The sequence below is a fragment of the Cajanus cajan genome, chromosome 3 (assembly GCF_000230855.2).
Source record: "Cajanus cajan strain Asha chromosome 3, NIPB_CcT2T_4, whole genome shotgun sequence".
In the NCBI taxonomy this organism is placed as follows: Eukaryota; Viridiplantae; Streptophyta; class Magnoliopsida; order Fabales; family Fabaceae; genus Cajanus; species Cajanus cajan.
Window position 1 is genome coordinate 5,465,300 of NC_138519.1, and position 26,259 is coordinate 5,491,558.

A 26,259-nucleotide genomic window follows, 5' to 3' on the forward strand; every position below is an offset into this window, starting at 1 on the left:
ATAAAACATATAAATGAAATAAAAAGAAAAAAATATGAGAAATTTCAAATTCTTACTCTTTTGGGAGAATTTGAAATTCTACTATTTCAAGGAATTTCACAAATGCTTGAATTTCAAATTTCTTATAAATTCCTAATCCAAACAAGGTATTTCACCTCAAAGAATTTGAAATTCTTCTAATAAATAAATTACTCCATTTAAATTCCCCATCCAAACACACTATTAAGCTCCACGTGTCCAAAGATTGATTGAGGATTAAGAATTGTGTATTGGCGTCACAAAGATATCAAACTTTGTCATTAATCATATTCATCAGTTTAAAAATGTTTATTTTTATATAATTAAATATCATAATAAATACTCATTATTAAATAGATAAATTTTTATAATAAATGAATATTTTGAAAATATAAATTATATTCAATAATTACTTATAAAAATATTAAAATTAATTTAAAAAAAAATAAAAGAGACAAAAAGGAAAAATAAAATAAAAAATATGAAAATAATAACAATTTCTAAAAAATCCTTTCGTTTAATTTTTTTTCTTGTAAAAGTATTATGGTTGAGAAAAAAAATTCATAAAAACACTTACAACTAATCATTTAACTTATATATATAGATGGTAGATGAATAATAATTTCAATTGAACTATTGTAGAATAAATTTATTTCAATCGGTGGATATGTATTTTGTTTAAAAATAATATAATATAAAATAAAAATAAAATAATAAATATTATAAAATGTAAATTAAGTGAGATAATATATAATTTTAAAAATAAAATAATTTTAAATAAAATTAAAAATCAAAGATGATTAAAAATAAGAGGATAGTTATTATTAACTGAGTGAATAATTATTCTTTTTATATATATTTTTCTTCTATTTTATCTTTAAGATATGACAATGGAAATAATATATAATAAAAAAAATATAAATGTTTAAAAAAAATGGAAATCAAAGGAATATATCTTTTTTATATATAATTATTTTTAAAAAAATTAAAGATAAAATAAAAAGATAATAAAATAGATGGTTGCAAAATTTTTTTTCTCTTCACATTTGAGAGGTATATTCATCTACTAAAAAGTGAAGATAAAAAATAGTTACACATTTTGGTATAGATATACAATAGGTAATAAATTAAATTTATTAAAATTTTAAAATTACACATTTATTTAAAAAATATCAGTTTTAAAAAAATCTTTAACTTTACACTATTTTTTTTTGAAAAAATATATACTTTTCATTTTTTTTAGGGGAATAAGATTATGTCATTTCATTCAAAATAATTGGAACAATACATGAGGGAATAAATTCAAAAGTGTGAGAGCTAGCATAACGTCGTGACGCCCTAACTAAATAGTGAGCGACCCGACTGGCTTGCCTCGAGATGAACTTTAGTGATAAGTTCGGATGATTGTGTAGCAATCTTCTACACTTATTAAGAAGAAACCCATATTCTGAGTGGTGTGATTGAGTCCTAGATAGAGCGTCAAGGACAGATTTACAATCCGACTCAAGGGTTACGTGGGTGAGGCTCAAAGTTACTATCCATTGGATGGCTATAAGTAGAGCTGTAGCTTCAGTCTCATGAACAGGTGGAAGGCCATGAGCCCAACCAGTTTTGACTGTGAGAAAATGTCCATGATCATTTCAAATGCACATGCTATACCCAAAGCAGGATGAGTCCTGGAAGAGAGCAACATCAATATTGCACGTAAACATCCCTACATGGGGCTTTTTCCATTGTAAATCGTGTACAGGAGGGATCCTTTGTGTTGACGATCTTGCTTGTGCCACTTGCCAATCCCGAAAGTGTTGCTTTGCTTGTGAGATGGCTACACCTGAAGGTGGGTCGTCCTGATCCCAAACCTTAGCATTTCGACGCCTCCAGACACAACCAAGCGTGACCACGACTTCAACAATATGGCTTTGAGATATGCTGCCAAGTAAGGAAAAGATGACCTCTACAATTCCTTCACCTACATCTACTAAGGGTTTAATATGTTGCCATATGCCATTTGCTTGCCATACGGTCTGTGCTTCTTGACAACCAAAGAAAATGTGCCAATTGTTTTCTTGTGCAGCTTCATAGTGGGGACAAAGGGAGGTACAAGGGACTCCTTTTTGCTAAAGGTGTTGGCGTGAAGGAAGACAGTCTCTAAGAAGTCTCCAAAGAAGGATTTTCATATTATGTGAAATAGGTAGAGCCCATAACTTTTTCCAATCACCAGGGACCCTTGAGATAAAGTTGCATAACAGGGACTCCATAATAAGATAATAAGCAGACTTAACAGAGTACGAGCCTTTCCTGTTGAGATTCCACATGAATGTATCTGCTTCGTCAAGCTGGAGAAGTGGGATATCTTTTATTGCATCAATGTCATGTTGGTTGAAAATCCTGTTGATAAGATCAAACTTCCAAGTGTCATTCTCAAAGTCAATTAGGTCAGCTATCCTGATCTCCTCATATACCCTGCTGGAGGCAAAGATGTCACATAGGGCTTACCTTGTTGACGTAGCAAGGGATCAACCCATGGCTTGATGCAAAGACCATTACCAATACACCACCGCATGCCCCCCCTTACCACTACCTGTGAAGCGTGGATGCTACGCCATGTGAAACTCGGGTTGTGGCCAAGATTGGCCCCCAGAAAGTCCCCTCGCGGGAAGTATTTAGCTTTAAATACACAAGTAACTATAGCATCTTGGTTGGTTAAGAATTTCCAACCATGCTTCCCTAGCATGGCTAAGTTGAAGCCATAGAGGTTGCGAAAGCCCATTCCTCCATGTTCTTTACTCATGGATAATTTTTCCCAGCTAAGCCAATGAATGCCTTTCCCAGAGTGTCTGTTTGAGCCCCACCAAAAAGAATTTAACATGCATTGAATCTCATCGCCAAGTGATGAAGGAATGAGGAAGACACTTTCATTTTCAAAAAATACATTTATACACAATATATATATATATATATATATATATATATATATATATATATATATATATATATATATTTCGATGAAGAGCAAAGTTTAAAGATGTTGCATAGCTTTATAGCCCAATTTGAGGCGGTTCTTAGACAAAATCTGTCCGTTAATTGATGATAAGATTTATGTAATGGCTTGGACTCATGAATATATGTATATTTTTTTCATAGACATATTCCTTTTAAGAATTTGGTTATATATGGGTACAGCCTCATAAATGGACCAGCCACGTTGACAAGGAATGGGACAGTGATGTTTGTCTTCATACAACATACTGATCTTGCAGGTGAGGGAGTATTGCAGGTAAGGTATCCTCAACATGCATTTGTATTAACGTTCAAATGAGAATGACGTGGTAAGTTGTCGTATTAAGGTTATGACCGTCACTGATTTGTTCATTATTCTATTAATGTATGCTCCTCTGTATTTTTGTCCTCTTCTTTCTCACATACCCTTTGCATGTTCTGCACATAAGAAATAAGCCATGCTACTCCATCATTTTATTCTTTGACATTCTTATTCATTTCAGTGGACCATTCAAGTTCTTTTTTTCTTTAACAAACTTATTTTAGGGTTTGAAGTATACTGTCAATTTGTCATGCACCAAAATAAGATATTCTAGGATCTTACATGGATACTATCCGTCAATTATTGGATTTGGTTTTTTGGTTAATCTTTCTTTAAGAGATATCCTCACAAAGGGTGAGAAATCCTCTTTTTGGAAATAGAAAAAGGTTTCTATCCCTTTTTTTTTTTTTAACTAAATTGTTAGAATTAACAAATGAAATATTACTCGTTTTGACATTGTTATTAGTATTTACTTTTAAAAAAGTGTATCGGTAAATTAAGGAGGGAGAGTATTTATAAACCATCATTTATCTCAATTTCTAAGTAATGTGAGATTTTTAGACATATCAGAACAAACCTCTTAGTTAAGGTTAAAAAATAAGACTGACTAGATCTTTTTTATAATATTAATGTTTCAATCATAAGTTTATTGACATTATTATGATTATCATATCCAAGGTATTATCCGTTTTTATACTTGTTGGACTATTATAATTTTATACTTGAAAAAGTATCTTGATGAATTAAGAAAATAGAATGTTTATAAACTATCATTTGTCTCAACTCTTAAATGATATGAAACTTTTAGATATACTAAAACACATAGATATACTAACCATTAACTATTAATTAATAATTCATAATAATTTTTTTCAAATATTATTTTTAAAAGAATCACTAATAGTTGCAATTTGTTGGAAACCACATATATCATTGCCACAAACAAACCTATAAAACGAACAAAATACTAAAAATAGATTATTAATCTCCAACACAATCTTGAGAATAAGTTCGTAGGCGGTAGGTCTAGATATATATAAGTGACCCAATAACAATGTAATAATGAATGGTTCAATAAATCTAAAAATATTCTTTATAATAATAATATTTCAATGTAGATTTTAAGTTTAATTTAATTATACAAAGCTTACTTATAAGATAAAAGTTACCCCTTACTTATATATACTACTTGTTTACGTAAGATTTCCAATAAATAAAAATAGGCTTAACAAAAAAGTTAATTTTTCACAACCTGACAACTAATACTTAAATATTTATTAGGAAAAGTATTTATATCAAGTGTTTAACAATGAATGGAACAAAACTACTTCCAAAGAAAACATTGTAAGAAAAAAAAATTAGCTTCATGAATTCACTTCCTTTGTGTCTCTTTAGTAATCTTGTTGCATTTCTATTTCCTTCTTTAGGTAATTAAGGGCTAATTTGATATTTTAACAGTTTTTTATTATTATTATTTTTTTTTCAAAAAATTTAGGTGAGTTAAGTTTTTGAAACTTATTGATATTGTTTTCCTTTAATGCTTTAAAATGAAAATATCTTTCATTTCATACCAATGCCAAAATTCAAAGATACAATAAATCTCCAAGAGAAGGTACAGTGATGCTTAATTTTTGAATTTAAAGCGCCATGGGAGGATGTGACATGCCATCTGACTCGTATCTGAGAGGAAGAAGCAAAGGAATTAACAATGGTGTTTGTATGGTATGGGTGGTAACAGGTATCTTGGCTTGAACTCTTTACCTATGACTGGTGGCAGAAAATAGTGGACAAAACTCAGCATATACGATATTATGATCTCGTGAAGGACACATACTTCAATTCCTGCTTAATAATTCTCTGAGATAAGGTCCCATTTCTGACTTCTTGTGACTACTTTTTTGACTTCTTTATCTGTACGGTCTAATTTCATTTTGAAATCACTATGTTAGTATAGTTTTTGACAAATTTATCATTTTATAGTAACTAGTATTTTATGAATAAAAAAAACTACAATCATGATAATAATGTAAATAATTCTCGTGATATTTTCTGATGAATCTGATCGACTTCCTTTTCGAAGTGCTAGCATGTACATTCATAACTAAAACATTTATGCAGTATAGTTTGATCATTTTAGTACGACTTATAATAATTTGATCATAATAGTACGACTTATAATTTAATAACATTAAAACACAGAAACTATTTATTCTCTGTCATTTCCTGAATTTATAAACAGAGATAGTGGTAGTAATTACCCACGACCAACTGAATATCAAAGAAATTTTTAATTGTTTCAACAGTTTTAGCATTTTTTTATCGTGATAACTCTTTCTGTTTATTATTAGATTTTTGATTTAAATTTTGTTCAAGAACCGTTTACCAGCAAGAACAATTAATAATATAGAAAGTACTACGATCCACGACAGATGAGTATTACGGAAATCTACTTATAAATTCTAATTTAATCCAAAAACAACCAAAGCATTAATCGTATTACGAAAATGAGTACTCTACATATTAGTTGACATAAGCTTTAGTTAGATGTTTTTTTTTTTTTTTTAATTGTTGTTTAAGACGTCACATTATGGCCTTGAAATGATGACTATTTTGTTCAAGAACTAGGTCATTGTTCATGAAAAATTGAAAATACTGTAGTGTTGGAGAATGGTTATTTTATAGCTACAGGAAAAACCATCATTGAGATTCAATCTCTAGCAATACAAATCCAGGTCAAACATAATCACAAATAAGGATGATACAAGTTGCATTGTTGCATCATGCAACTGAACTAAATAAGGAATGTTTACAATTTGTCGATTTTTATTGCAAATTCAGGTCAAACATAATTACAGATAAAGATAATGCAACTTAACTAAATTCACATTTCTGCTATCATTTTGGCAATCTAGTAGATTAATACACAGGTAATCTATCTATCATCAAAGCTTGAACCTGCAAAGATCCATTCATTACTTTTACGAATACAAAGGTAGGAATCAAAGAGGCTTTGCACCACCACCATTCTCCTGTGCATTATTGACTGGAGTTGAAGAACCACTCTTTTTGGATCCACTATGACCTGTGATTGTCCTTCCCATGAACTTCCCTGCCTTGCTCAATCCACTACTAAAGGCTCCAAGACCACTGCCAACAAGCCCAGCTCCAGCACCGATGCCACTGCCAACAAGCCCGGCTCCGGCACCAATTCCACTTCCCACAAGGCCGGCACCGGCAACAACGCCAGTACCAACTAGTCCAACACCAGACCCTACCACTGATACTGCTCCATCTAGTGCATCCCTTGTGCTTCCTATGATTCCTGCTTCTTTCAGTCTCTTTCTTTCTTCTAGTATCTTTTTTTCTGCTTCTAGTGCTTCCAGCTGCTCTTCCTTGTTAAACTGATAGTAAAAGACCTGAAATTGCAATCAAATTATGATTTTGAATCAACCAAGAGTGCTACGAGTGACCACCAACTTGGAGGGCTTAAAATTATCCAAGTGATAGTAAGGGCTGAAAATCTGAAATGAAGAGAAAAAATCTTTACATTCACTTAGTTCCCATCTGTAACTAACTATGCATACCATGTCCAACTCCATGATAATGTCAGCAATCACCATCAAGTACAAATAGATACATCATTCAACAAGATCTGACATGATTGATAGATAACTTTATTTCTTAAACATGTGGTCAAGAATTCAATCCTTGATCCATATGTATAGAAAAACATTTGTTGGAAAACATTAGTTTTTTAAGTGGATCTCAGTACTTAGACAAATTAGTCATTAACTTCCGGTTAGGAGATATCCTTGTTCACCAAAAAAAGATCATTGCATATACCTTTACTGTCAAGGTTCCTCGATCCTTCTTATCTTTCACCTTCAGTGTATCAAGTGATGGCAGCAGCCTCAATTCAATCTCCTTTTCAGTTTGTGTTTCTAGATCAATAAGGGGTAACTTTGCTATTCCCAATCGCTTATCTTGCCCAATGTCTTTATCAAAAACCTGTTTGGAAAGTCATGAACATCATTTGTGTTGATTGTCTTAAATCAATCAAGGTATAGAAACAGTGTATGTCAATTTATAGGGCCAAAAAACATCGGAGTTTAAACCAAAATATTAACCGCTATAACTGTGTGTAGAGATAGATGAAACCCTTGGTTGGAACCAGCTTAAATAAAGACATACAACCTCAGGTCAATATTAACAAAAACTATCACAAAAATTTCAAGAACTGACATGGATAAGAAACCAGCCATTTGAGTAGATAATCACGTAGAGATTCCTATAAATACTCCCACTGGGGGCAGATCCAGAAATTGTGACTTGAGGCAAAATATTGTAAAATATAATCAGAATTTTTTTAGGTGTCGCAAAGAAAATCTAGTTTACAAAAAAAGACTTGTGTAGTATCAGAATTCGAAGGTTAAAACTTCAAAACATCTGAGCCGTGACACAAAGGTAATCATACTTGGGAAGAAGTTTGTAATATGCTTCTAAAATCATCTTTCATTAATATCAAAACCACAATCAGGCAATTTACCAGATTTTCGTCTTCATATATATTGAACATATATGAAGAAATCAAAATTTTCAAATTCTTCCACAAGTAATTAGCGTAATTTATGGAGCTGAGTATTAGTAGGGAAAAACCTCGAGAATGAGTGATTGGGTCTCTTTGTCTTCTGCAATCAACTGAAATGTCTCATCCCAAGTAGGATTCAAGTTGTTATCAACAACCTTGGTTTTATACTTAAATAATGGTCGAATATGCACGACTACATAAGGATCTGACTTTCCAATCATTTCCATATTCTTTAAACCAGTCGCTTTCACTACAGTCACTGCAAGTTTTCCCTGAGGTTTAAGCTCCAGTTCACTGCAAGAAAGAGAACATATTTGAGCAGACTAACATTGAAATTGACATTCGAAGCTTGTTTTTCTTTTGTCAAAGGAGGTTAGGAGGGGTGGTGTAATTAAAAGAGGCGAAAATGGAAGTAGCAAAAATGTGAATGTTAAGATGGATGTATGATCAAACAAGAATGGATAGGATACAAAATGATTGTATACAACTATACAAGGAGATGTTGGTGTGACACCTATCGAGGAAAATATGATAGAAAGTTAATGTGGTTTGGACATGTGCAAAGAAAGACACCTATGGAAGAGAGATTATGAAGGACATTGGAGGAAGTTATTAAAAAGGATCTCATGTTAAATAGTATCCTTGGGAATTTGGTTTTTAACTGAACCAAATGGTGTCATGTGATCAATGTAGCCAACTTCACTTGGTGGGATAAGACTGATGTTTTGTGCTTACACTCACTCATTTTATTTTTCTTTGAAAGGATATAGCAACATGCGTAGTAATGTTTCTATTTTCCATATGAAAGAATAAAACCAAAGGCAAAAATGCCATTTGAGTATATGATTCATATTTACCTGATATCAACAGGAATACCACCAAGTGGAACCACAATTCTATGAGGCCATTGGAGCATGTCAGTAACAATTGAGTCCACAGTATCCTATGAAATGGATGGTAAATATTAGTGTTATAAGTGCTACTTAAAAAAAGTACAAGGGAAAAATGCAGTACATTAAACAATAACTCACATCAATCATATCTGAAATTCCTGGAATAGCCGTTAAACTTCCGCCAACAGCTTTCAGAGTATAATCAATTCTGGGCTTTGGCTGATTAAATATTAATGAAAAAGTCAGAAAATACAAAAGTGAAACAAAAATGTTCAGCTGGGATAACGTATTAAACCAGGCTCATAAAGTTTTCAAGAATTAAAGTAGAATATAGATTTAGTTATTAACAACAGTGTCCTCCCATTCACTATCTTCAAGTGTATCGTCCTAATAATGGCCCTAACATTATCACTTGGTGAGTCACTGATCTTGATATTTAAACGCAATTAACATGTGTTTGATATGAAGGGACCTCTTATCAACCTTATTGGCTTTTTGGTTAATCAACTGCCTATATATTCATACAAATTCTTAGAGAAAAAACAGAGAATTAATGCTACACAAACATATCCTGCAGTGACGAAACAAAATGCATATGCAACTCATGTAAATGGTCAATCCAAATGCTTTGAACTATATATTTACATGAGTCAGCAAAAGGGTTTGGACAAAGAAAATTGTAAACGGGAGTTTGAAAAAAACCAAGTTTATCTTTTTTAACAAACTCGGGAGTAGTAAGAAAAAATGGAACAAAAAAACTCATCAAGATAGAGCCACCATATCCTTTCATATGCAATTTCATGCTTTCATAAACAAACTCATTGTATTCTTTATTCTTTGCCCCTCCATCCTCATAGAGTCATAAGATTACCTCAGCTAGCAGAGCTACAACAACAGCAGAAATGCAAGGGATCTCTTCAGCAAGTTGGAATATAACACGGACGATGGTGAAAACCTGAAGATCTTTCAGCTGAAACAAAAGGCAACAAGACTCAAATTTTGACAGATTGCAAAAGGAATGTGATGAAATTTAACAGAAAAATACTCTGCTAAGTCTTACCTGAATAGGGATTGATGCAACAAGTGCAGCTTCAACAGCCAAAATAATACTAGGATCACCACCCCAACGGAAATCAATATCCATTATGATTTGACCTTTGGTAAGGCTCTGAACACGAATACCTGCATGGATGGAGAAATTATGCATATACAAATTCTATACACAAGAAATGGACAAACATTTTGGCGAAGGGAAAGAAACACCAGGGAAAGAAACACCAGGGGAGGTTACCAAATCCTCAATAAAGAAAACAAAAGAAGAAAAGAGTCAAACTGGCTAAAAGATGCATCATAGCTGTCCAATGTCTAGGCAAATCAGTAATTGAAGATCCCTTGAAACAACCATAAGATGCGCGAAAGAGTCACACTTATTTTAAACATGACGCAATCTAAAAGAAATGCTGTCAATATAGATAGACAAAGCAGTAGTAAATTTACTGTGGAAAAGAATGTGCTGAGGAACTACTATTGGTCGATACCTTCAATTTTTGGGGCCACATTTCCAAGTGACAGCTTGCTGAACTTCAATGAAGTAATGCCAGGAGGTCTGTACTCTTCTAGTAGTGGTTCAACAGATTCTCTGATCACCAAAGTTGCTGCCTAAAGGAAAACAAAACCCATCAAGATCAATTCATCTATTTAAGCAAAACAGATCTTTGCCTTTGTAACTACAGAACAAGAGCAATTTTCATTGGTCAGTTCTGATGTCCATACCATACATACTAGCAAATAATATCACTTGAAGCCATAATAAAATATTTGTTCTGCAAATCATTAATGCTTCTTCTTGGGCTACTAGTAATTACGAACTTCAAACACCATGGGGATGTAGCAGACAAATCAAGCACTGTAGGGCTTTTGGCTTTTAGAATATTACTCTTCAAGCCACAAAACATCGTGACATCTAAAGTAAATCATTAAATTCATGAAACTGATAGAATGATATTCTTGACCAATGAAAGATTAATTCAAGGATATTGTTGGAACATGAATATTTTGTATTGCTATTGCCAGAACAAAAGTCATATAAACACATGATAACTAATGCTAGAGGAAAAAAAATCTTTTAAACAACGCATATGGAGTATTAGAAACAATATACTCTAATATACCAGAATCAATAACCAATCTAATTTTGATTACAAATGAAACATAAATTACATTATATAAAATAGCATACGCAACTACAGAAATTTTAGGAACATTTAAGTTCAAATATATAAAACAAAAAATTGTAACTTGTAAGAAATCAATGGATGACAGTGCCCAAACTGTTGTAAATTATACAAATACATAATAAGTGTGCAAGCATACTCACTTCTGCCACAAATGGCCAAAGTTTGGTCAGTTCCTTGTTTAGCCATTTCACCTGTAAAAGCCCATGCAAGGAAGTCATACACACAACACAAACATGACAAAATAATAGGTGCACTGTATAAAATTATTTCAAATCCACCTGCTCATATACAGGAAAAGATATCCACTCAGGCAAATTATCACCACAAATTTTCTTTAAATCATCTCTGTTAAGGGATGCAAGGAGTTTAATGTCAGCTGCCTGCAAAGAAAATAAATATCAAACATTAAGACAAAGAAAAGAAAATGTTAAAACAGGACATTTTTTAAGTAGAAAATATGGTTAGCTTAGAAAACAACTAAAGAAAATAAATAATAATATCCCTGTTAAGTGTTAATGTCATAGACCCCGGTCTTTCTCCAATGAAAGGGTGCAATTAGGCTATATATCATATGGTTGGCTTATGACAACAACAGCAACAACAAAAGCCTTATGCCACTAAGTGAGGTTGGTTGCATGATCACACGGCACTACTCGGCTTAGATAAAGACTAAATCTCATTTGACATTTTACCCAAGCCATACAGGATGTTACTTCCAAGTAAGAGTGTAAATGGGTTAAGTTATCCCTGAACTATTCAGGCTTGACTCATCAATTACTCATTTGTTTAATTAAATAAATAAATCTAAGCTTGAGATTACACTTAATTATTTAAATGAGCCGAAACCAAACTTTAAGAGTTCGACATTAAGGACTTGTATAATATATATATATATATATATATATATATAATATATATATATATATATAGGAGAATTTAAATTACATTAGTGTAACTTTTACAACTATTACACTATTTAATAACTTTTAATTCGATGATGATTTCTCAAAACCCACCTTTAGATCGAAACTTTCTATTACCTTGAACGTGTATGCCAAATTTTGTTAAAATTGAACAATAATAAGAATGTGATCAAACTATTAATATTTTTGTATATTTTCAAAATTTCAATATATATGAATGAAGTATATTTCCATCGGTGGATTTTGATAAAAACATCATTCAATTGAAAGTTACTGAATGGTATAATGGTTTTAAAAGTTACATTGGTGTAATTTGATCACACACACACAAACATCATTCAATTGAAAGTTATTGAATGGTATAATGGTTGTAAAAGTTACATTGGTGTAATTTGATCACACACACATTCATTATTGTTTTTATAGACTTAATTCTAGTGATCCCATGTCACATCTTGTATTAAGTTTGATGTTTTTGATAAATTCAATTTTGTCTTCCCAAAATAAAAAACATTGTTGCCCCTTAAAATAAATAGACGTTAAATTAATTTTAAAGTTTCTTTTTGTAATAGCAATAAGTAATGATTTTTTATTTACTAAATTATGAAAAGCCTAAAAGTTTTGAATTCCATATATCACATGTTGATCACATTTTTATATTACTAGGTAATTATCTAGTATTTCAATAATTATTAAATGCTACATTGATAAAGTTAAAAAAAAATTATTTAAGAAAATTTTCATAATAGCAAAAATAATTAAGTTACAAATGAGCTAAATAAGCCAAATTCAGGATTTTAGTTGAACTTAATGATAACTTTAAAAGTTGTTTCACTGTTTCTTATACAAATATTTGAAAATAGGGAACAAAGGTGCAGTTTTTTTTTGTAATTATTTGTGAATACAAAAATTGAAAGAAGAAAGTTTTCTCAAATCAAACAGGCTAAATTTTCGACTCTCCTTTCTCTTTGTTTCTCATTCCTACGTACAGTTCAAAACTTTGGGTTCTGTTTGGACCAAATTAAGATCGTCTACAGTTGTGAATAGAATTGCATCGATTTGGTCTTTTGGTTTAATTTAATAATATTTAAAGATATTTTTTTAGTCCTATAATTTCACATTTTCACTTACTTTACCTTATAATCTCTATAGTTTAAAATAAATATTTTTAGTCTTTATATTTTTTTTTTTCAATCTTTTGTAGTTCCTATAATTTAAGATAGATTTTTTTAGTCTCTATACTTGTAAATTTTTAATCCTTTTAGTCCTTCATTAATTTTTTTTGTAATATTATCTCTTTAGTATTAAAAAAAAATAACAATAAAAATTAAAAAGATTAGAAATCTGTAAGTATAAGGACTAAAAAGATCTATATAAAACTACATGAACTAAAAAGATTGAAAAAAAATAAATATAGAGACTAAAAAGATCTATTTTAAATTATAAGGATTAAGATAAAATAAATGAAACTATAAGAACTAAAACAATATTTTAATCTTTATTAATTGATAAAATTATCTTTTGAATTTGAGTTTAATAAGTTCTAAGGGTGAGATTCAGAACTGCACATCCTGCTGTTCATTTTGAAATTGATAAATTTATCTTTTGAAATTTAGTTTAATATTTAAGGGCTTGGTTGAAAATTTAAATATACACATTCTACAAATCTATTCATTCCATTCCCTCATTAACTTTTTAAGAGTTTAATTTTCATGCATTTTTTATATTATCAACCAATCAGAAATTATCATAGATATGACTTTTAGTAGTTATTTTAATTTCCTTTTTAATAATTACAATAATAACAACAAGATTCAATTTTAAAATTCTGCACATACTAATTCAACTCTCACTACCAGACGACAATAGTGGTTCAGATAATTTTAAAAGTTAATAACTTTCCATACATGTCAATTTGTTATTAGATGGCCGAGTAAAAGACTTTTATACTATTCGTGCATTCTAATTAATTTCTTTTATAAATAAACAAAAAATGGAACATTATTTACGCTCCATCTCATCTCTTCTCTTCCCACTATTTCATTCCATTGACTCACAAACATGTTAACATATTGAAAACCCGTACCCCTACTATATTTATTTTCCACATTTATCATGAAACCTCATTGTAATTTTTAAGTAATCAAAAGTTATAGAAATTTATTTCACCCCAAAAATCAGAGCAATCACATTGTTGAGGCCAAATTGAAATTAATTTTGCCAAGTACAAGTTGAAAATACTTTCTGATCGAAGCCAATGTGAGATCGAGTTAAGATTATTTTTGCTAAATTTGAATCGAAAATACTCGAGTCAAAGACGAATTGAGATAACTCTAGTCTCTAATTGAGGTTGAGCTGAAAATATTTATGAAGACAGATGAGATTACTTCAAAGCTCTAGTGAGCTATGTGGGTTGGGGGCATTTTAGGTACCCTCTCTACCCAAGTGCTAGGATACTTATTTATTGGTATCAAAATCTAGTTTTTCTTTTTTTCTTTTCTATTTTTTTTCTTCAGAAAAGGACTACCTATGAGAGGAGCTAACTAAAAAGCATGGATCGAACCATGATTGATGATTTTGTTCAAGAGCATGTCATGAATAAAAAATAATTAACTACCACATGCATAATGTATGTAATACTCCCTTCAAACTCAATTATAAGCAAAAATAATTATTTTATAAGTTAATTAAGAAAGTTAGTTAATATCATTTAATTTTGTTAATCTCAATTAAAAATATTTTTTTCCTATACTATCCTTCATTAGAACTTGATATTAAGAATAAAAAATATTTAATGACATTCTTCGTCCTTGTACTTACACAAGCTTTCTCTTTCAGTCCCTATTGTTAGATATAGTAGGTTTTAATCCTTACACAAACACATTTTTTCCAAATCAGTTTCTGCTATTAATTTATGTCTAACGTTGTTTATATGTTGTTGATGTGACCATGAAAATGTTGACCCAACTCCATTTAACCATTGTTGGATTGGAAAATGGGTTGGGATGTGGTACTTGTTAGTTAACACAACACTCAAACCTTCAAAAATGATTGTCATTGGTTGAAGACCTAGCATTCCATCCCTCCAACAATGGTAGCACAAACAATGGTTGCAAGGAAATGAATCTTGTGATGAGGAGGAAACCGATATAGGGTCTACAACAAATGACAACATCCCACGTGGAAAAAAAATGATGGATTTTAAGGCCATGAAAACACTACATAAACGATGCTAAACACAAAATAATGACAAAGACTAATTTGAAATTTTTTTTGTTTGTGTAGGGACTAAGACGTACTATTTATTTATATCAATAGGGACTAAGAGGAAAGTTATTCAAATATAGGGAATAAAAAGGTGATTGAACCAATAAAAAATAATAATTGAAAATAAAGTATCAATTAAATAAAAGATATCTCGAAGATGATATCATTAAATAGAGTAAAGTTAGATTTTTTTTTTATGTTTTATATTTGAGTATAGAATGAACCAGTTTGATACAATAGTATAACTATCATATTCTTTTTATAATGAAAATAAATACATAATCACATTCAAAGGTACTCAAAACCCAATACAAAATATGTGAAATAACAAAATATATGTTAACTTAAATACTTGGATATATTAACTAAGCATAAGTCTAAAAAATATTGCTAAATGAGTCACGCAGGATAAATATTTGAAAATGTTTTTTAAGATCTGTTGGAATCGAAATCAATATAAGGGATTTACGACACTCACATAACCTAGACCCCTTGTAAATACTTGGATACGTTAACTTAACATAAATGTATGATTAATTGCTAAACGAAACCCCTTGTTTTATGTGTTCAAAAACTAGTTTTTCTACTAGTAAATATCGGGGAGGAGATCTTGCAATGGATTTATACAATGTCAATCATGTTATAAAAGGCATTAAATTATTTTAATATCTTATTATTCATGGCCAAGCCCGAGTATGTGCAGGATTTTGAGTGGGACCCTACCACTAATATATGAAAGAAACTTAATAACAAAAAGGGAAAAATGAAAAAAAAAAATAATGGGAATCCTACCAATATTTTAAAAAGTGGCAGAATAAAGAAAACTCACGGGACCAAGTAAAGGCAACAAGAAATGGGGAAGGCACAAGGGCACAACACAAAGTAGGCAATGAACGAATGCAAAACTGCCAAAGCCTTTCTTTTCTTTCTAATGGAATGTGAGTGAGAAACTACAAATGAGAGGAAAGTTAAAAAAAAAAAAAGAGTTTTAAGCTTTTAACTTTCAAACAATAAAAGAATAATATAATATTAATGAGGAGTGAGAAGAGGTAGGCCAACAAGATAGTTTTCTTTGTAGAGAGTCTGATTGAATACAAGTTAGAAATATTTATGAGAGTTTCTCTGTTGAGAAATATTTTTTATTTTCAATAGGAAAAACTTTCAAACACACTTTTAAATTTATATCTAAACAGACTTGGGATAAACTTTTTTCCATAGAAAAAATAAGAAAAGAATAAATAATTTAAAAAAAAAATTAAAATTAACTTATGCATAAACTAACTTCTCAAAAACTCTTCATTAGCTTCTCCAAAATATGTTTTTTAGCATATGTATAAGCTAAGTTTAATTTATAAAAAAAAAATATTTCATTTTTTCTTCTCCTAAAGGTGTTTATAAAGAAATTTATCTAACAAATTTATAGTGCTACAAAAGTTTAGAAAATCATGGGGTGGTCATGTCCCCAATGGGCTACCTCGTTGCCTCTGCAACCGGCAAAAAGGCCGAGTGAAGCATCATAGACTGTCAGTTTTTGAGATGTTGGGTCTTGGGGTCAAGGGTGGGATGTTTGAAGAATTACTTAAGTGGCTGGCTTGGTTCTCCCCCTAAGCAACTAGCTTTTAAGAGAGGGTCTCCCGAGTGCTATCAGAAAGCACAGAATTATACAAATAGGGAGATAGAAATACTGCATACAACATATGTGAAAATTCAACAATGCACCAAAGCTGCCATTCATGTATGTCATCACAACCAACCATGAGGAACACCAAATAGAGGCCACAGACATAATCCTACCCCATAACAAGTTCAAGGGCAAAGAAACACCCCTAGTGCATGTTTGATTTCCAGTTTAAAAACTCCAAAACCACGTTGAATGGAAAAGACAATTTTTTACTTTTTAGTTTGGTGCATCGGAATTTGTGAATTTTCATTTGCATTGATGTAAAGGGGTTCCAAACACACCCTTAAAGGGTAAGCATTATTGTTTTTTTAGCAAAAATGCACCAAAAATGTATGTATATTGCATAGACAGAAAACTGCTGCAAAATCTTAGCTTCTTTAATTTTTGTCATAAACTTTATTCAGAACCACCATAATGTGCTCCAAAGTTGTAGGACACACTCACTGACTCACATAATACTTATCAAGAACTCCATAGAGAATGTTTCAAAGGAAAGTGGCTAATTTACAATACATCAAAAGATGGTTACTATTTCTAAATTGGTTCTGCACCTAACACAAATATCAGAAGAAAGGGTCACATACTCACATGAGACCCCTGAATATGGAACAAGTCACTAGTAATAATCTTGTTAAGTACCATTATCCAGCAAAAGACCTAACCTTTTAAGGGAGAATGGACTTCAAAGTTGGAAACTTTGATTACTAGGAAAAGAATTTAGAAACTGAAAATACGATTTAGAAGAAAACTTGCCAGAACAATCCAAAGTACAAACTGTCTTATCTTATGAATAAGCAGAAAATAGATTTGACTTGAGCAGGAATAAGAGACTGTACTTTTCAGTCAGTCCAACATCATCTTGACTTGTTCACTTCTCAAGTCATATTATGATAAAGCAAATCAGAGAACAGAAAAATGTGAGTTTGTGCAATGTGGAGGGTAATAATTATGAGGTGCATCGCAGTTTGAACATACAAGTAAATTTCATACGACAAAATAATGCTTACGCACAACTGCACTTCATACAGGAGGCAGAAAAAAATAGAATTCATGAAGTTTAAAGATCTACAAAGCTCATTAGTTTGATTTAACGTTGTAATCCAGGTTAACTGTAACACTTTCGATATAAAGGGCAGTTGCATATCTTAATCATAACTCATAAAGCATATTATAGTTTAAAATTAAATTAGGCTCTAATAGTTATAAACCGAAATAGTGCTACAAAATCTCCGGTTCTCCACATCAGTTGAGGAAGGTAATGGAGAATTGTATTCACATCCCAACTAAAAATCAAAGCCATAGGTATTGCTTAGTGCTTACGAGATTCTGCTTCTACTTTTTAGTTTTTACTGAGAGAAAGAAATTCTGAAAATTGCATCTAATTAAGGTTCTTTGTCCAAACCAATTGCTTAACAAAAGCACATTATGTGCTACTCTCCCACCAGGTTCTTTTCAGATATGTTGTTTCATTCTACTAGTATAATTTTTGGGGACAAATAGTATTCGTTATTCAAATTCAGTATTGTTTCCCTATGCGATGCATTCTCACATTGATTACTTACAAGTTACAACCCTCCCATATGATAAGCTTTATGAAAATCCACCAGTGGATTATTGACACTCCCATGAACCCAATAATCACCCAAATTTTCCGTTTCAAAATTGAAAAAAGCCACCCGTTAATCACTTCTCTATTCATCAACATTTTTCCCTACATTGCCTAGTACAATGAACTCCACATCATCTCTCAAACATTAATCAACAAAACCAAAGCATGAGTGAACTGAAACAAAAGCCATCATTACACATACCTTTGAAATTCGCTTGGCACTTCGGTACCTCATCATGCGCGCCCATCCAGCCATCAATGCGATGCCAAATAACACGCCCATAAAAATCCCAGAAATCAAACCCATTTTCCCAGATTCCAAACACCACCTTTCCCTTCTTACAAAAAAACACAAACCAGAAACACCCACATGAGAAAAGGGCACAAATTCAAGCCTAAGAATCACAAAACAAAATCCAAGTCAACCAAAAACGAAACTTTGAGTGAAAATTGAGAAGAGCATCTCAAAGGGTCTTACTTTAGAGGATGAACGCCAATTGGAATGAGATTCTGCAGAGAGACCAAAAAGAAAACCCAAAGTGTTGATTTTTATTTTTTTGGTTGGTTAATGCTTGGATGTGTGGGACTCCTTCTTCCACTGTTTTGTTTGAGTTTTCAAAACTGTGAATAATGGAAACTTTCTCGTTTCTAACGTCACTTTCAGAGTTGTGGGTTCATCTTCTATCCCTCCCTCCACGAGATTGAAAACAAAACATTTTTTTTTTACAGAAAACAAAGCATTTAAGCTTTATAGGGTCTCCACATCTTCAACATTGCTTGCATTTATGCATTTACAGTTTCCTTTTCTTCTGTAATTTGTTTAGAGTTTATTTTTTTATGTAACGTTTTGTATATTAAAAAAAAACTATATTATCGATGAATGATAAATTATGGTTTGTATAATTTTAAAATAATAATCGTTAATATTAATAAATTTATTATATTTAATAAGTTATAATTAAATAATGGAATCGTACTTCTTAATTCTATTCTTATCTATATTAAATTAATATTTAGTCAATAGAAGTTCCACAAGTGTAGATTAGTAAAATTTAAATCTTAAAAAATATTCGTATAAAATTATTAAAAAGAAATAATTTTAAAAAAATAAACTATTTTCAGTTTTATGTATTTTTCTAAATTATTTATTTAAAAATAAATAGTATTTTGTTTATGTAAAAAATCGTTCTTATTTATTTCTTAAAAAATTGTTTTTAAAATTATTATTTTTAATTATTTTAAATTTAAAAAACTAACTCATAATTTTAAATATATTTATTATAGAAATTAATAAATCTACATATGATAATTTATAATCATATAACCATATAAAATTCTTTTTTTTAGAAGAACCATATAAAATTCTTATTCATTATAAAATATAAAACACATATATTATTAATTTTTTCATATTTTTCTGTAGGTTTCATACTGAGAATTACACATATTGGGGGTTGAATCTTGACCGTTTGGACCGTTTGGTTTTGGAAATATGAGTGAAAAATGAAAGTTGTTAGTTCCAGTGCTTTTGACGACACTTGGAATTTGTCTCTATCCACCACCCTAACCTAATTTTTGGGGCAAATCATGTGTTGCCTTCACTTTTCAGACCAAGTGAGAAGGGATTGGAGGCAATTAAATGTGCATGTGGAATGAGTAATGTTATTTCATTTATCACTTTCACAACATTTTTTACATATTTATTTTTCTTCTGATTTTAATTATATTATTCATTTCATCACGCTCTTTTTCTCCTTTTCTTATCTCTTTTTCATATTGTAAAACCAATAAAAATAAATTAGAATAGGATTATTCTTGTGGAATATAATTTGTAAATCATAAATTGAATAAATAAATTAACTTCAAATTGTGATCTAAATTTCGATAAGCATATAGATAAGTTTAATAGAATCATTTTTCTGTGTAGTCACGTGATGTTCATAACTTTAAAAATGTATTAAACTAATTTCAAAATTTTGACCTTTTTCAAAAGAAATGTATCCCACTATTATACTTGGTTTAAACATGTTTCTTTTTTAAAAAAAATTAAAAGGTACTTTTTCACAAAGGAACAAACAAGGTAGCCTTTATAAATATACTTAAACACATAATTTCTAAATGAAATACAATTTTCAAATCTTACTTATCTCTTTCTTCTTCTTCTTCTTCTATAACAAGGCTATTTGCTTTTAATCCATCTTTGGCTAAGATAAGCTTACTATCATGTGTCATGCCCCAGTTGCTTCACGGTTAAGGTGGGATATTTTTTTCTTTGGAAAATGACTTTGCATGTGTAAGTAATTAATGCATTGTGGTCTTTTCTTAATGCAAAGTTTATAAATAAAGCTTAGTTTTTCTCTGTCTTATTTATTTATTCAGGGGGGTTGAAAAATGATATTGGTATTTGTTAGGTTGGGATGAGTTGACAAAAATATCCAGCTGAGTGTTAGCTGGATGATGGATGGAAGCACAATTAGAATATCATATTCCTTAACAACAATTTTGGGTCCTACTTAGCAGATTGTGTACTTAGAGGAGGGAGGCATGGTGCCTATATTTTAGGTAATTGAATTATTGTAGTTTGAAAAACGAAATCTATGACCTCCAATTTCAACAAGTTTCTATTACTTATTTATTTATTATTAATTTTATAATTGTTTTTTATGATTTAGATCGTTAACAGCATTTAAAAAACAGTTGACAGTTTGAATTTGTATGTTGTTTAGTATGAGTAGGCATGATAATGGGCTGGGGTGGGTAAGTTTTAGGTTTTCTGTTCTGTCCTCGCAGATTTATACCGTCGCTTGTCTTTGATACTCGCTGAGATAAAATTTAGGTATCCATTTCTATTTTTGGTGGGCTTTGAGTTTCCCCGCCCCGCCCTTACTTCTAAGTTTTTTTTCTTCTTTTTTTTAATAAAATAAATATAAACAATTTTTTTTAAAAAAAGTAAAATAATATAAATTTTTACATATAAATATTTCTAATTTTTGTTTATATATATATATATATAAATAATTTTTTAATTATATTATTAAGTGGGGCAGAGGCGTGACATATATTAACATTCCTGTTCCTACCCCCGATTTTATCTATCGGGAAAACCCGAACCCAAACTCGATAAACACGGATTTTTCTCGTCCAAATCGGGACGAGTTCAGGAGGGTACCCATGGGGGCTGGTTAAATTGTCATGCCTATGTATGAGTATGAGTTATATTTAGTTTCAAATAACAGCATATTTGTGATGGTGATGGAGTTATTTGTTTAAAAGTCATTTAAATTAAATAAAATAATTAAGTGTAGTTATATTTGATTTTATTTAAATGGGGTAATTCATTTTTGTAAAAATTTTAAATGTCCCGAGATGAAATATTTTATTTAGATGAAAAATTTACAAAGAATCTAAAATTCAATCAAATGTGAAATTCTTTAAAATAGTACAATTTTAAATTCTATCAAAAAGTAAAAATTTGAATATTTTTATATTTTCTCTTTCTTATTTACACTATATATCTTTTATCTCTCCTATCTCAAAAATATTTTTAAAATTATTAAATTTATCTTAAAATTTCAATATATATATATATATATATATATATATATTTAAAATCAATTTTACCTATGGTGAAAATTAAATTTTCATATCTAAATTTAAAATCAATTTTACCTATGGTGAAAATCAAATTTTCATATCTAAACTAAGAATTTAAATTTTAAAAAATTGAATTAACTTATTCAACATATTTAAAAAAATGATGAAATTAAAATTAAAGTAATTCAAATTCCTTAAAATTTTAAAATTTTTCATTCAAACACACCATAAATATATTGTAAAATTTGAATCAAACCAAACTAATATTTTACAGTTTAATTTAGTTTGATTTTTACGGTTTTAAAAATATATTATTTAAAAAATAACTAAAATATGTAATATTATGTTATTTATTTAAGACTCATGCATAAAAATGAAATTAAAAGTATACAAATCCTGAAAAATAAATACTAAAATTTTCAACCACTCAATATATTTAGTAACAATTCTTATCTTATTATTTTAGTAAAAAAAATAATACAATTTTATTATTGTACTAAATATTTTTTTTTTCATATATATAACTTGTCACTTATTAAAATCAAATTATTTTTGAACATTTTATAAATGATTTATAATTTTTTATTCTAAAATAAATTTAGTATCTTACCGTTTTATAAAATACAACTTAAATCAAATATAGTATAACAATGTGCATTTGAAAGAAGAAGAAAAAAAAAAGTCTTTTAGTAGACTTTAGTTTAACTTACAATTTTATAAAACAATTCATATTTTATGTCAATCTTGTATATTTATATATAAGTGTTAGTCAGTTCAATTTAAATAGGTTTCACATTTTCAAACCGCAAATTGAAATGAACTGCACGATTTAGAAAAATTAAAAATTAAACTAAACGGCTAATTAGTGATTTTTCATCAACTTTCAATTTTTTAGATGAGTATGCAATTTTTTTATTTGGATGAGTTTGATTTTAAATGTTCCTAATTTTAAATATTCATAAACATAAGGCAAAAGTAATTGAGAACATTTTGATGGTGTTTTGGATCGATTAAATGCGCTAAATGATCTGTGTGTAATGGATTGATATGAATTCCATTTTGTATGAAAAACTTAACAGAACTTAATACTTTAATAGTAAGTTTATGAAAGCCTCAAATGTTTGAAATTAGCTAGTTGAGCGTAGGCATGGCAAGGGCGGGGCGGGTTTTACGTTCCCCGCCCCCGTCCCTGCAAATTTAAATCACCCCGCCCCCGCCCCCGATACCTGTCCGGGATAAAATCTAGGTCCTATCTCCATCCCTGGCGGGGTTCGGGTTTTCCCGCCCCGCCCCCGCTCCCGCTTTTTTTTTTTTTTTTTTTTTTTTTTCTTTTAAATAAATATGAACAATTTAAAAAAAATAAAAGAAAAATAAAATAATATAAATTTTTACATATAAATATTTATAATTTTGGTTTATATATATAAAAATAATTTTTTAATTATATTATTAAGCGGGGCGGGGACGGGGGCGGGTATGGGGACAGGGGCGGGGTGGGTATTAACATCCCTGCCCCCGCCCCGCCCTCGATTTTATCAATCGGGAAAAACCCGAACCCGATAAATACAGATTTTCCCCATCCAAATCAGGGCGGGTACCCACGGGGCAGGTTAGATTGCCATTAGTTGAGCGTATGTTATACATGAACATGACTGGTGTTTGTTTCTATGGCACTAAATTAGTCAAAACTCTTTTTAAAGGCAAAAATCACCAAGAGCACTCCAACAAAAATGATCCAAAATTGTCTAATGTGGGAACACTTTTATAATTTCCGGATGAAAGTTATGATCCTTCATTTATGCACAAATAGGTGAAAATTAATCCATCATAAATGTAATTAATATAAAATGTTCATTATTTAAAGTTTGTTTGAGTAATTTTTTTTAATAAGTATTTATAGGAACAAATACAAAAAAAAAATGAAATAAACTTCTAAAGTTAAAATTAATTTATAGATCGAGATTTTTTTTCATATAGGGTATGCTTAATTTTTTAATAAAATAAACAATTTTCGTCCTTTTAATATCTTTGTTTAAACTACTTGTTTTAAAATAATTAAGAAACAATTCTTATATTTTTTTTTAAATAAATTGAGTTAACACAAATAACGAGGCACTACTATCAGCCATGAATACTCCAGGGACGAACAAAAAAAAAATAACGAGGGACTTACATCACTTAATTGAGTAACTGAGGATCAGATTATGACTCTTATAAATACAACAAAAAAAAACTTAAGAAAAGATATCCACTTATTTAGTATCTATCAAACTCTAAAAAAAAATTAATCTTAATATTCAACATTGAGAAACTCTTTAATAATGAAATAAAAAATACTTTTAATAACAATTATTTATTAATTGTAAACAAACAAAATCATTTTCTACTTTTATAAGTGCTCATAAAAATATTTTATTCAAGCACACTCTTAATTAAAACATAGAATAATATTTATATTCAAAAGCTTATCATTAAATATGAAGGAATGGTGAAAAAATATATATATAGTAATCTCTATTTTACTTTTAACAATTTATAAACATTTCTCTTAACATTCAAGTAAATTACAACCAATGATGAAAATCACTATTGAGTGTATCAATTGACACATAAATTTTATTTTTAACTAGAGATCTCAAATTCTAGTTCTAAATACAATTATACTCAATATTCAAAGAAAAAGAATTTTACGGTTTATAATAAAATAATCTTATGTATTTTAAATAAGATTTTTTTTTCAATGAAAGATACATGTGATTTTTTTTATAAAAAAAAACATGAAAACCTAGTACATAATTAAGCTATGAATATTAAATTTTCACTTAGTGCAGTACTTTATCTTTCTCCATTGCATCATATAACTATTGAAATGGTATGGTTATGCAATGTTGGAGTGTTTTAAGAAAAAATAGAGGGGTGGAATATTATGGTGGTAATGGGTAATGGGTAATGGTAGCAAAGTCAAGTTAAAAACAGAGAAAGAGGTTGCTAAGTCACTTCCTAATGTATGGGAATCAAAGAAAATCTCTTTGGTTTTGCAAAGGGGAATCGAAAGTCCAAAAGCTTCGCATTACAATTTTGTCTATACGATAAAAACACACTTACTTTTGATCTGTAAGGACACCACATCATGACTATGATATATCAAAAGTTTTCTCAAATGACACTTGGATTATCCTTATTCACCATATCGATTATGAAAAACAATTTATTTTATCATAAACTATAGTTTTAGTTGTTTTATTTATTTTTAATATTTAATTTAGTTATACTATTTTTAAATAGTTCAATTTGATTTTCTAATTTTTTAAAAATGTTTAATATTATTTTTCCATTCAAAAATACTATTTGAAAATCAGAAGACTAAATTTAATATTTTATAAATAGAAGGAGTAAATTGAATAAAAAATTATTTAATATTTATTTATTTAGATAAATTTTTGTTTTCTTTTACTTATTTAATAATTTCTTTTATTAGATAACTCTTTCATTTTGTAATATATATATTTTTTTAATTTTAAGTATTCAATTTATTATCATTGATACTCTTGTTAATAAGTAAAAAAAATCAAATTTAAAATGAATGACTATTTACAAAGTTACTGACTAATGAATGGTTTTTTTTTTATTTATAGATTTTTGTCAAATCCCATCCAATATTAAATATTAATTTAAGAGTTTATCTTTTCCATATGACTTTTGTTAACATTATATTGATTTTAAGTAACAAAAGTGAACATTTTAATGAAAAATAAAACGTTTAGTTCATTAAAAATATAAAGCTTAATAAATATTTCTCCAATAACTTTTCAACTTCTAATTCCCTTATTCTAGCTTTAAAGACTAACCTTAGCAAATTAACTTGTGATTAATGATAAAAATGTTAATGATATGAAAATGAGTTGAATGACATTTAGTTTTAAGAGTTTAATTTTTATATTAGTCACTATAATTATATATATATAATAATAATAATAATAATAATAATAATGAAATATCAATCAGAAATCATACTAGGTAAAACTTATTATAATATAAAACTCTTTACATTATAAACACTATTTTTTTCTTCTAATTTTATGATTAATTCTTTTTTTTTGTGATTTGAATACGAATGGTGGTTTGTG

At 29.5% G+C, this 26,259-nt stretch overlaps 2 protein-coding genes across 4 annotated transcripts; both read right to left on the bottom strand.

The window, feature by feature from the left end:
- Positions 1-2,135: 2,135 nt before the first annotated feature.
- LOC109802370 (putative mitochondrial protein AtMg00310) lies at positions 2,136-2,809 on the bottom strand. The gene is made up of 2 exons (XM_020363714.2): positions 2,481-2,809; positions 2,136-2,406 (listed from the first exon to the last, which is right to left on the bottom strand). Exons 1-2 carry the CDS (start codon positions 2,807-2,809, stop codon positions 2,136-2,138), a joined length of 600 nt encoding a protein of 199 aa, XP_020219303.2.
- A 3,287-nt stretch (positions 2,810-6,096) lies between these two features.
- LOC109799392 (calcium-dependent lipid-binding protein) lies at positions 6,097-19,265 on the bottom strand. 3 transcript variants are annotated; one of them, XM_020359940.3, is made up of 12 exons: positions 19,017-19,265; positions 18,741-18,873; positions 11,337-11,438; positions 11,199-11,249; positions 10,360-10,480; positions 9,882-10,003; positions 9,693-9,791; positions 8,960-9,040; positions 8,786-8,871; positions 7,997-8,222; positions 7,184-7,348; positions 6,097-6,756 (listed from the first exon to the last, which is right to left on the bottom strand). In XM_020359940.3, exons 2-12 carry the CDS (start codon positions 18,843-18,845, stop codon positions 6,340-6,342), a joined length of 1,575 nt encoding a protein of 524 aa, XP_020215529.1. In that variant the 5' UTR covers positions 18,846-18,873; positions 19,017-19,265; the 3' UTR covers positions 6,097-6,339. The 3 variants fall into 3 exon arrangements, with proteins under 3 accessions (XP_020215529.1, XP_020215536.1, XP_020215544.1); XM_020359947.3 differs by having other exon boundaries at positions 18,741-18,876; XM_020359955.3 differs by having other exon boundaries at positions 18,741-18,933.
- Positions 19,266-26,259: the final 6,994 nt, after the last annotated feature.

Bases quoted from the DNA above. Each gene is read 5' to 3' on its own strand.
- LOC109802370 (XM_020363714.2), bottom strand. From the start codon at position 2,809: ATGAGTAAAGAACATGGAGGAATGGGCTTTCGCAACCTCTATGGCTTC. The intron at 2,407-2,480 runs GTATATGAGGAG...TCTTATCAACAG, and splicing joins ACATCTTTGCCTCCAGCAGG to GATTTTCAACCAACATGACA.
- LOC109799392 (XM_020359940.3), bottom strand. From the start codon at position 18,845: ATGGGTTTGATTTCTGGGATTTTTATGGGCGTGTTATTTGGCATCGCA. The intron at 8,872-8,959 runs GTGAGTTATTGT...TCCATTTCATAG, and splicing joins GAATTTCAGATATGATTGAT to GATACTGTGGACTCAATTGT. The intron at 8,223-8,785 runs GTAAATATGAAT...TCTTTCTTGCAG, and splicing joins GGTATTCCTGTTGATATCAG to TGAACTGGAGCTTAAACCTC.